Source organism: Musa acuminata, chromosome BXJ3-3 (genome assembly GCF_036884655.1).
Source record: "Musa acuminata AAA Group cultivar baxijiao chromosome BXJ3-3, Cavendish_Baxijiao_AAA, whole genome shotgun sequence".
NCBI lineage: Eukaryota > Viridiplantae > Streptophyta > Magnoliopsida > Zingiberales > Musaceae > Musa > Musa acuminata.
The window spans coordinates 25,673,795-25,686,262 of NC_088351.1; the positions used below are offsets into that span (position 1 = coordinate 25,673,795).

Below are 12,468 nucleotides of genomic sequence, written 5' to 3' on the forward strand. Positions count from 1 at the left end.
AGAGAAGCTTGTGTAAATGCCCAAAAGAAAAGGCTCTCTTCTGCCAGGATCTGTGTGCAACCCAGATGGAGAATTTGCAGAATATAAGTTCGCATCCTTGAGATGCCAAGACTGTAGAAAGCTTCGTCAATCTGAGTACAAACATGCACTTCATTTCGATGAATTTGCTGCTTCAGTGAATGATGATGCGGCTGAAAGCACAAATTGTTTGTCTATGGTTCTGGGAAACAACTAAATGGATTCACAGGCTGAAACCAATGCAGGGAGCAAGGAATTTGCTGCGGAGTCAAAGAACAATCTTGCATATAAAGTTTGATGAGGAACAGCAATGGCACTGCTCCTTTGGAAAGAGCTTCAACCATGCATTGAAGTGGCTTTAGCAGCACTAACCGCACACAGGAGTGAATTGGATAAAGGATCGAACCAGTGGCTTATAAGACGAGGAGGAGGAAAAGGATTAGGCCAAGATGACTTCAAGTTTGGCACGATGAGAAAGAACTGTTACTTCCCAGTGCGGACATATATGACTTTTGCCTACTGTGATGTCGACATGATAAGGCCACACCAAAGAACTCAGAAAGCTTAGCATTTGAGGACATCATGTTCTATTTCTGCCTAACAAATTCATTAGTGTTTGTCATGATATGGTCGTTGGAACAATGAGTGCTGATGGAACTAACATCTAATATCTTGCCATTTGTGTACTGAAAAAATAGCACCAACAGAGGGATAGAAGAAAGAACAAAACATTCACATGGGTTGGCTCAAAATAAGACTGATTATAGTGATCAAATAGGATGATGTTTCACATTTGTTTCAGCTATCTTAAGCTTTAACTGGTTCGAGTGTGAGTACTTTAGAAACTTCAATCTGTGGAATCATGGTAATAATCTAACCAGAACACTTGGGCAACAAGTCAGAGCCACAAGAATGAGGGTGTCGATCCCTTCAAGAAGCTCACTGCAGGAAGGAATCTCTTGATTGGTTTATTACATTCAATATGAACAAAAGAAATTGTTGGTAATGCCATCAATGTCATTCATAAATGGCAGTGACAAAATATTTTTCAATGACTTCAAAATTGAATAGTTAATCTTTTTTCTAAGACTGCTAGAATGGTGATGAAGTAATGATGTACCTAATTAAGACAGATCCTTACTTGCAGTATACAATATGTTACTGCTTATGTAACCTGAGCTCAGATCAGCAGACAATAATAGTGTCTTCAACATCACAAGACTCTCAGCTTACTTGCATCCGTTTTGACTTTTTGTTCCATTTTATTGCATCGTTTTCCCTTTGTTCATCCCAAAAACTCTCATATAACTGATCATGTGTTGTGGAATATTGCAAAGTTGATATGACATGACGTATGGTATTAATTGATAACACTGTTGGCATTTTTAAGAGAGTACATATGATTTATAATGATTTTTGTTGGCAAATTAAATCAGAACCAACCAGCTTTAGGAAGACAACAGCTACCTTTAAAATTACTCAAAATTACAAGAGGAATCCATCAATTTCAGGGAGGAAACATCACACCATTAAAAGTGGTTTATCTTCCCAGAATCAAAATCTCTATGATTTTATGGTCTCTTTTTTCCTGTGACATAATTTTCCCAGTTCCAACCCTCTAGAAACAAACTTCCCTATTAGTTCCAAGACATCTATCTCGACAGAAACCTCAAGAAAGTTGCTTGATGTGTGCTGCATAAAATCTATGGACTCTTCTTGCTCAAGCAAACACTTGCAGGTTTCTTGTTCGAACTTTTAGCAGCAGTTCCTGCCCATGAGCCACAGGCACTACAGTATTGACAAGGAATGCCAGCACGTGGTTTTGGGACCATCCTTGGGAGTTGCATGACCACTTGATAAAACCTAGGGTTCCTTCTAAACCAGAAGACATGAGAAATGTTCTAAGCAACTTTAAGCAGGAAGGCATGGGTGTCCATGTATATGGCCACAGTTGAGTGTAGAAGGACTATGACATCTCATCCAATTCACCATCCTCAGCAGGGAAGCTTTGTAAGGGATGAGATCTGCACAACTTTAGCCCTCCATCACTGTGGAGATTTAATTATACAGCATTATTGTCATCACCACATTTCTCTTTTGTGCCTCTGGGTGTCTATTTGCAGGTGAAATCACATTGAGATAAATGCAAGTATTTAATTGGTAAGAAGTTCAAATAATCTAGATTATTTCTTAAGAATATTTATTTACTTATTTTTCTACATTGAAAAGAAAACCTTAGCTTTTCTTGCATATTTGATTGCAAACAAAATGGTAAAATGCTTTTTAATGAAAAATTAATTAACAGTCTCCTTTGCGATGGAAAAAAAAGGTGATGGAAGGAACAAATATCAACTTTAGTGTTTTTTTCAGCTGGCTTACTAATTAAAGACACATATACTATTTATTTTGATAAATTTACATGAAAAATAACACAAGCTATTGAGGTGTAATTGTTGCAATCAATGTGAATGCGTCATGATCTGTCCTTTTCTTTTGTCTTCTTCCAACTCCATTATTTGACAATGTAAGATCAACCGTGTCGTAAGAAATCAGGTAGACTCAACCTGGTTTACATCTCTTCCACTACAAAAGCAGTAAGACATCTGACATGATCATGCCGTGACATATCATGTAAAACTTGTCAAATTACACATAAAACTAGGCAATGGTTAATTCCATGATCATCACAGGAAGTAAATGCATGAGAAAACCAAATTACATATAAATTGTTCGATCATATATATATATATATATAGGTCATAAATTTGTCACGGACAAGTGGAGCAACATGGACATGACTTGTCTACAAGCAAGAATGACTTGATCGATACATATTTCTTGTGGAACTGGCTAACCGAGTTTACAGCCAAGTTTAGCGGCACGCAATGATCGAGTCCAATTCACGCTTTCATCACCTATTGGGACGCTGCGCATCGGGCCCCGCCCTCTTCATTCATCCGACATCGTTGATCATCACAAGACGCCAAAACCCCGCAATGAGACCTCATCATTCAAAAGCCACCCTAATCATTGATTTAATTTCTTCCGTCTTGATTACGTTTGCTTATCCGTGCGTAAACCTGTGAGCAGTAGGCATGGGACACGCGTCGGACATCAGGCGGTGTGATTGGGTACATGATCTCGTACGCGTGAACGGAAATCCCCTTTTTGGGCATTCACCACTTCCTGTAGCCACTAATAACGTTACTGACACTTTAGCAGATGGCACACCAGGAAGTGGAGTGGCAAAAGCGTGGTTACAGAGGATAACTGGAGATAAGATAGTGATTTGAAGACCATCATGATTTCCCTGACTGGACGCGTGTCGTAGACGACCCCGTCGAAACCGCTGTTCGTGAAACCGGCCAAGGTACCAGAAACCGTCTTCCGTATGGTTTCGGATCAACAAGGGACACGTAGGATGACGCGTGTTGTCCTAGTCAGCACTACCCACTCCTCCGTCCCCGTTCGCCCCATTCCGAACCCTTTACAACTGCCCCGCGCCCCACCCCACCCAAACACCGGCTCTCTCCTCACGAACTCCCCAGTCCCCCAAGGATCGCCACCGCCGGAGGACCCGAAGAATGGACGCGAGAATCGGGGCTTCAGGCCGATCGCCGGCCGCCGGGCGCCATGGACGGAGATCGTAAATGTCTCCGTTTCGCCCCTCTCCATCGGAAACGTTGCGGCGAAGCGACTCGCCGTAGGAAGTCATTCCCTGTTTGATACCTAATTTGGTTGCAAAGGATCGTAAAGAATCTCGCGGTCCTCTGTTTTCTTGGTTTAGTTTTGGACGACTGTGTTCGTCGACGAGTTACTGATCGCGATTGTAATTTTCTTTCCATTATTTTGGTCGTTATTATTGTGTGGCGATTTTGTTTCCTCGAATCGTATGTTGGGACTACTTTTGGCTGTTGAAATCGGCACCGATCTTGTCATCGATCTCGGATATCATCGTCTCTAGCTTGATTTGCTGCGTGGAGATGGAGTTTTACTAGCTTCCAGTTTCGATTTTGGTGAGAACATGCCGTTTCCGATGAAGATCCAGCCGATCGACGCGATCGATGTGCTGCTGAGTGATCAAGTAAAGCCCGTGCCGAAGTGGAGGCTAAAGCGGCTGTTCGAGCGGCAATTTCCCGGCGTCCTTCGGATCTCGTCGGCGGAGCGGCTCGCCGGTGGCGTTGATCTAGAGCCGAGCTCCGTCTGCCTGGACAAAATGGTCCGCAACTTCATAGAGGACAGTGGTGAGAAGCCCTCGTCCCGGTGCGGTCGCAGCCGCTGTAACTGCTTCCACGGCAACTGCGACGACAGCTCCGATGACGACCTCGAGTTCCTCCCCTCCTCCAACGCCGGCGATCCTCCGGTCGTCTCTGCCGCCGAGGTTATTAAGGTATCGTCGGTTTCTTATGCACTTGATTTCGTTATCTCAACACCCGTAATATTCCCATTTTTAGAAGGAAATGGATTGCAACAGGGTTTGGTGGTTTGCGCAACCCTCGCCGAGAGGAATCTCTTAGCGGACGCGTCCAGCGTCGTGGAGAAGTGCAAGAATTGCAACCGAAAGGACGAGCATATGAAGGCGATCGCCGACGGGCTCCGATCGCTCGGCTACGACGCCGCCATTTGCAAGTCGCGGTGGGAGAAGACCCCGTCCTTTCCCGCCGGTACGTTCCTCCTCCGTCTAACTCCCTTAACCCGCCGCTTCTTTTCTCCGTTTCGGTCGTCGACTGATGGCGCCGGGGGTGTTGGCCAATCAATTGACGGCAGGCGAGCACGAGTACATCGACGTAATCGTCGGTCTCGAGCGGCTGTTAGTGGACGTGGACTTCCGGTCGGAGTTCGAGATCGCGCGGTCGACGAAGAGCTACGCTGCGTTGCTTCAGTCCCTGCCGTCCGTCTTCGTCGGGAAGGTGGACCGGGTGGACCAGATCGTCGCCGTCGTCTCGGAGGCGGCGCGGCATAGCCTCAAGAAGAAGGGCCTGCACTTCCCGCCGTGGCGGAAGCCGGAGTACCTGCGCTCAAAATGGCTCGCTCCCTATGAGCGATCGATCCTTCCCGCCGATCCTATGCGAGCAGCCCAAGTCGCAGAGATTGCCGAATCGGATGGGAAAGCTAAAAGTGAGAACGGCGGGAGCGGTGCCGCCGCCGGGTCGGCGGAGGAACCCCGGGAGGCGGAGGGGAAGGGAGCGGAAGTGGTGGTGGCGGCGCCGGCGTGGGAACTGCCGGAGGTGAAGCCCAAGGCGTCTCACAAGGGAGCCAAAGTCGTCACCGGCCTGGCTTCCGTTCTCTCTGAAAAGCCCTAATTTTCTTTTTTTTTCCTTAATTTTTTTTTGACCTTTGAGGAAAATGTTTAAAAAGGAAACCTTAGCAAATTACGCTGCCACCCTTTTCTCCTACTTTTTATGAGAGGGGCTTGTAAGAAACGACGTCCTATGACTAAATTAGTAATAGCTGAAAATAATAAATAAAATTATAAAAAATAAAATTATCTCTAGTAACACTCGGGGTGGCGCAGAAATTACATGGTACTTCTTCCTTTTTCCAGTATTTTATGCACTGTTTATTAGTTTTTGTATAGATGCTTTATCAAGCTCCTGCATTTCATACGCAGCAGTGCCCGAGGCGGTTCCTGAAGGGGAAACATATAGCAAGCGTGGCCGAAACATTAATATAAAGGTCTCTCCCTATTCTTCTCTTTATGGTGTCATAATCATACCCTGTCAGGTATCGGTCTTGTCCAGTTTCTTAATCAGCTCTACTCCAACGCTGGCCGATGGTAGGATGACGGCATGATCGTACCGTCTCGAATTCCGCGTGGTTGAACTGCACGTCCACAGCGGGGGTATACTATTCGAACTGACCAAACTGCCCCATTCTCTCTTCCCCTCTCATTGCCGCATGGGGGTGATCTCGGAAATCCAGTAGGTGAGTCGACGCGAGCATCTTGTGCTCCTCGGCCGGTCTTATCCTGTTCTTCCCGTGACTCGGCATCCGAGTAACGGCGTTAAGGACCCATCCATGGGCCATTGCCGTTATTTTTGAGCTTGTTCCGAGAGTGGTCCCACTCCCGCGTCTCTGTCGCCTGTAATTTGACACTGACCGTCGTCCTTTCTTGACACCACAATCATTGTAGCCTTTATTCCCCAAATCCCCCAAAACCACCCCCACCCTGTAACTCGACTCTTTGCGCTGAACTCCTCACAGTATTATATTCACTCGCTGTGCTGAACTATTCCTGTGTCGCTTATGGCGCAAGGGGAGGTGTTTAAAATCGTAGATGACTCTGTGATCCCCTCAACCAAAGTTCAAAGAAATCAGAGGGCGAGTTTCTGTCAAATTACAGGACGGCGGGAAAAGAAATGCTCTGTGGTGCGAAATTATTCTGTCTGGACTCTTCCTCGGGAGCCAAACTGCCCCACCTCCCCCCACCATCCCTTCTTTGTCTTTTTCCCAAAAGCAGCAGAAGAAAGAAGAAAAAGAAAAAAAATAGGGTTCATGAAAAGAATCAAGTTTTTTTCCCTCTCATATTTCTTCCCCATGCCTCCTCTGATTCTGCCATTTGTTTCCACCGTAGAGACGGATAAAATACATGGAAAGAAGAGACTTGCAGGTAAGGTATTGGATTTGCTACCGTTTAATCCAACTAGTTTGAGTCGAGGATGATGACGTGGTAAGTTGTTGATCGTTCACTGACCTGACGCAACAGGAGGCGCACAGGAAACTTCCACTCGTAGGTGAGTTAGACCAACCATTGTTGTCAGAAACCTGTGTTGCACGGGTCTGTGGAAGTTGAAAGGGCACGAACCTTATCCAACGAGGATAAAAGGAAAGTGGATGTACCAAGCTCCTCCGACTCGTTCGTCTATCACGGTTGGTGTGCATCAGGATATCTGTGGGTGCAGGTGCAGAATAAGTCCCTCGGCGGGGACAGGGAACACGATTTACCACTCAAGCAGGGTACAGAGTTGGACCGAACCCGAAACCTGCCCGGCTCAATCTGATTCTAAGACCGGGTCGCGTCGGGTTGGGTTGGCCTAGTTATATGTTGCGTTCGGGTTGAAATTCCATCCCACCGTCCAATTTCCCTTTCCCGAGCGAAACATGAAAGCACCTATTTTATTTAACACGTACCTTAACAAATTGATTGTGTGGAATTTGCTATGTTGACTAACTATCGAATGATATAATAATTAGCTCGACACTAACTCGGATGTCTCAGACCAAGGCAACAACCAAACATCCCATCAAATTAATATAGTGCACAACAATGTTAAATGTAATGTTTAATGATTATATCGATTCTTTACGTCAGGTAACACTTAATGATTCCACATAATTATCATCCTAATTAAATATCTAATTAAATCAATATTCAAGTGTTAGTACAGATTTTGTTTGTTCATGATTGTGATTCAAATATAATGGAAGCCCATTCTAAGTCTTACTCCATATCACTATTTGTAGATGTATTGAATCTAAAAAATTAAACAGGGGCACTCTCGACAAATATCCCTTAGACGATCAAGTTAATTGTATAGTTCGCATTAATCAAACTAGTCGATCAATGCTGATTATGAGTTATGTTAGAGTGCATACTTAGAGGTCTCTGACCTGAAGATGATTATGCTCGTGATTATTGGTGATAAGAGAGGGATGTGCAGTATACCTTGGGTAGAGGTATCGAGTGATGTTTGTCATACCTTAAGCCCATGTTAGCTATCTACGCCATTCACAGGATACAAATGATTGATCGCTCAGTCTCATATCACCCACAATGACCATGTGTCTTTCAGATCTAATCGTCATGTGTGAACCTCGTAGGGTTGACATAATCTTTTGACGATTGGTTCGTCAGCCATGCGTCACTATGTGACGATCATGTGTCCATTATGTCATTCTTTACTTATCACCAAGAGACTATAAAATTCATTACGTTTGACTAAATCTCTCTTGTATGTACTAGATAAAATCTTTAGGATCTTTTGAGCCCCCTTTCCAACTTAAATATTACACAAACTTTTAAGTTTAACCTATTGTGTTTTTTTATGAAGTCTAACCAAGTTTGGACATCTCCGAACACTAGATGTTGTTGGATATTATACTTTTGGTTGCCTTCAATTCCCAACACATCAAATCAAACAATCAAAGACTATTGTAAGTCAAAATTGCATGTCGTTCGAGTACTCTTAACAAATAAAACATTATGATGTGTATGATATGATATAACAGATTGATCAAAGTTACGATTGTAAAAGTGACATTCTCTTGCTTACATGAGCAAAATGCAACCTCATACTTCATCAATGGAAAATTAATCTCTCCGTATCAATTGCTCGAAGATGACACTGCATTCACTTAAATTAATCAGCACTTAGAATCCATATGACATACTACATTAATTGAGGCGGCCTTTGCCTCGTTCTCTAGTGCATGCGTTGATTTAGTTACTTATAAATTTAACTGAATCCGATCTTTATCGATTCGAGTATCATAGAGGTGATTATGATGATCAACCTCGATCAATAGCATAGAATCAGATGTTGGATCGGAGTAAAACATATCAAGATATTGGATATCGGGCCAGAGGATCTGTCGACGTGCCAGTAGAAGAACTTCGTGCCGTGAGTTCAGGCATCAGACCGAAGCATTGGACATTGTGCTAAGGAGATTAGAAGTTACGGGAGTCAACATACCGATTGAGCAATATGCCGAAGGAGAGGACGATGCGCCGAAGGATCGGACAAAGCGCTGGAATAACCAATAACATGCCGGACAATATATGATTTGTACTTTGTAATAATTTATCTAGATCGAGTTAGTTTAAGTCTAATTTAGTCGGTATTGGGGTGAAACAATGTCAACTCAATTAGGGACTAATTGGGCCTGAATCATGATTGAATTGTGCCTATTGTTTGACCCATTTAGTGTCCTGTAACAAGGTCAAGCGATGGTACCGCCAGATTGGGCGGAGGTACTGCTCAGACATAGGCTCCCAAATTATGTCAAGCTATAGTACCACTAGTCTAGGCGATGGTACCGCTCAAACACAATCTCCCAGATTGTGTCAAGCGATAGTACCAGCCAAACTAAGTAGTGGTATTTCCCACTATCAGTGCTGCAAGTGATGGTACCACCCAACACAAGTGGTGGTACCACCCAGCACAAACGATGGTACCACTAGGCCCTAGAATAAGATCTTTTTTGGCTCTATTTTTGAAGTAATTTGGGGTCTATAAATACCCCAGCTATTCCTGCATGGAGATGTAAGAATTGAGCAAAAAGAGGAAATAATTCTAAGATGAAAAAGTGTTGTAATCTCTCTAAGTTTAGTAAGTCTCTTCCTCCTAGAGTTAGAAGATTTTTAAGGGAGGAGTGAGGTCTAGAGGTGTAAAGGTTTTCACTTGAGCCTATGAAAAGACAAAAGAGTTGTAAGGGTAGTTGATCTTCGCCCATTGAAAGAAGATCGATAGTGGAAGCTGGTGGCCTCGAGTGAAGAGGAATCAGGAGTGGATGTAGGACACGACGACCGAACCACTATAAACTCGGTATGCAATTTCTATTCTACTTTTTATTATCTTTGTTACTATTTTCTGAGTTAATTGCTTCGTTCACTTACTCTAAGTCAAGCACACTTTTTCGATATCGATTTTCATCGAACATAATTTTTCAAAATCGATATTTTTATCGTAAGCACTAATTCACCCCCCCTCTTATTGCCAACTTGATCCTAACACCTCATTCATCTAATATCCCATAGATTGTATACCGGGCATAGTGCTGTCAGACCTATACGGTTTCTACTTAAGTCTCGCTCTAATCAGATTCTCCCGGAGAACTCTTTCTCTCTCAATCTGAATGACCCTGGCTAGGGATTTGTCTGAGCAAGAATACATGGGATATTCCTCTCATGACATCGAGAGTGTATAATCCTCTATCGACACTCAATATTTCTCATAAGGTTGGCTGCCACTCCCGATGACCGGCTCAGATCTGAAACTTCTAGACCTATAAATTCGATATCAAAGAGTGGAGTACTCATATAGGACATCTATGGTGTCTCAAGTCTAAGGACTAAATACACCACTAGGATGACGGAATCGTTGTCCGACAATAAGGCATCATCAACCATCCACTATTCCATGAGCGGATCAATTAGTGAGCTCATTCTCCAATTAGCAAATTCACTAAGTCCTAGTGTCCCCACATGAGTGTAGCTATGAGACTAGCTGCCTCCATCATATGGATGAGTATATAGCATACTATTCTGTCCGGTTATCTCGATGTCCCTCTTGAGTAACCTATGACCAGTATTATTTAGGATCTATGTTTAAAGGTGAATCAATCTCATTATCATGATCTCATCACAATCCGATTCCTATTACAGAAATACATGGACATCACAATATATATATGCATATATACAACAAACAATATAAGTGATAAAATGCTAAATAATATAATAAGCAAAAAGAGTGTGTGTCATATCATACGTGTCATCACTCACGTGATTGGCTTGCAAGGCACCTATGATTAGCAATCTCCTACTTAACCTAAAGCCAATCACCTATATGTATAATCTCAATCAGACCCCTATGACGCTCAAAGACAATCTAAGACGACTTTTTAGTGAATTTGCGATGTTATCTTCGGATGAAACTTTTGCTACTACTACATCTTCTTGGGTCTGTTAAGATCAAGAATGACACTAAGTGAGGGGGGGGGGGGGGGGGGGGAGGTGAATTATTGCAGCGAATATACATCGGTTCGAAAAATCTTCGTTTCGATAAAAATCGATAACATAATTTCTTAACTTTAAAAATGATCATAAGAGTTTGCAGCTAAAGTAATGAGGAAGTAAAGAAGTTTATAATAAGGGAATGAAAAGCAAAATAGAAATACAAACTGAGTTTTATAGTGGTTTGATCGTCGTGACCTACATCCACTCTCGATTCCTCCTCCGTTGAGGCCACCGACATCTACTAATGATCTTCTTTCAATGGGCAAAGATCAACTACACTTTTACACCCTTCTTCTCATTTTCACAGGTTTAGGAGACAACCTTTTACAAGCACTCACTCCTCCCTAAACAAAATTCTAAACTTTAGATCTAGTGGAGGGGATCTCTCAAGTGATTGCACAACATTTTCCCACTTTTAAGTTCTATGTGCTTGTGTATGTTAACCAAGGATAAGAGGGGTATTTATAGGCCTCAAGTGGATTCAAATTCGAAGCTTAAAATTGTCTCATCCTCAGTTTTCAAGGTATTGACGGTACCACCGCATGCAGCACTAACACTAGATGGTACCACCGCCCAATCTGTAAGTACCACCACTTGACACCCTACTATTGGGTGGTACCACCGCCTGACACAGTCTCAGAGACTATGTTTGGGTGGTACCATCGCCCAGACTAGCGGTACCATCGCCTGACATAGTCTCGGAGATTGTGCCATGACGGTTCCACTTGTTGGGCCATTGTTTGGGCCTTTCACTTGGCCCAACACAGCCCAAACTTAGGCCCAATTGGCTCCTAATTGAGTTGACCCAATTCCAACCCAATTACGCCTAAAACCTACTTCGATCTAGACAATTATTACAAAGCTAATCAAATATTGTCTAGCATGTCATTGGTTCATCGATGCATCGTCCGATTCTTCGGCGTATCGTCCTTTCTTACGGCCAATTGCCCAATTGGCTATTTGACCTATGTAACTCCGATTTCCTTAGCACAATTTTCGCTCTTCTTGGCCCGATGCCCAAACTCATGGCCCGAAGTCTTCTGCTAATACATCAACCGATCCTCTGGCTTGACGTCCAATATTCTAACATATTCCACTCCGGCCCAACATGATTCTTCCTGCTTTTAATTGTCTCTCCGTGATCGAAGCTTCCTACGTCACTTAAAGCGCAGATCAGATAAACACTATCAATTAGTTTCATCAACAAAATTAGAGATTCAACAAGGTCACGATCTCTCTGATCAGGTGGAACCTCCTCAGAACATACTTAGACTTTTGATGAGACCTAGGTTCCTTCTCTTGAGCAATTGTCTTATTATTATCACAATATAAAGGAATTGACTCATTGTTGCTAGGCACGACTCTTGGATCTGTGATGAACTTCTTCATCCAGACTCCCTCCTTTGCTGCCTCTATTGCAGCAACATACTCCACCTCTGTGATCGAATTAGCTATAGTATCTTGGTTGGACCTCTTCCAATATACTGCTCCTCTATTCAGAGAGAACACATACCTCAAATTAGACTTGTTATCATCGATATCGGACTAGAAACTTGAGTACGTGTAGCCTTCAACACTTAGGCTACTACCTCTATATACCAATAAAAGATCCTTAGTCATTCTCAAGTACTTAAGGATACACTTTATTGTTTTCTATTCTTTTAAGCCTAGATCCATGTGATACTTGCTCATGACACTCAGAGCGTTATATC

The 12,468-nt window shown here is 43.1% G+C and overlaps 1 protein-coding gene across 1 annotated transcript; it reads left to right on the plus strand.

Annotated features, from left to right (window-relative positions):
• The first annotated feature begins 3,543 nt into the window (after positions 1–3,543).
• On the plus strand, positions 3,544–5,516 carry LOC135632837 (uncharacterized). Its single transcript, XM_065141653.1, has 3 exons — positions 3,544–4,408; positions 4,493–4,682; positions 4,786–5,516. Exons 1-3 carry the CDS (start codon positions 4,043–4,045, stop codon positions 5,319–5,321), a joined length of 1,092 nt encoding a protein of 363 aa, XP_064997725.1. The 5' UTR covers positions 3,544–4,042; the 3' UTR covers positions 5,322–5,516.
• Positions 5,517–12,468: the final 6,952 nt, after the last annotated feature.

Bases quoted from the DNA above. Each gene is read 5' to 3' on its own strand.
- LOC135632837 (XM_065141653.1), top strand. From the start codon at position 4,043: ATGCCGTTTCCGATGAAGATCCAGCCGATCGACGCGATCGATGTGCTG. The intron at 4,409-4,492 runs GTATCGTCGGTT...GGATTGCAACAG, and splicing joins CTGCCGCCGAGGTTATTAAG to GGTTTGGTGGTTTGCGCAAC. The intron at 4,683-4,785 runs GTACGTTCCTCC...AATTGACGGCAG, and splicing joins GACCCCGTCCTTTCCCGCCG to GCGAGCACGAGTACATCGAC.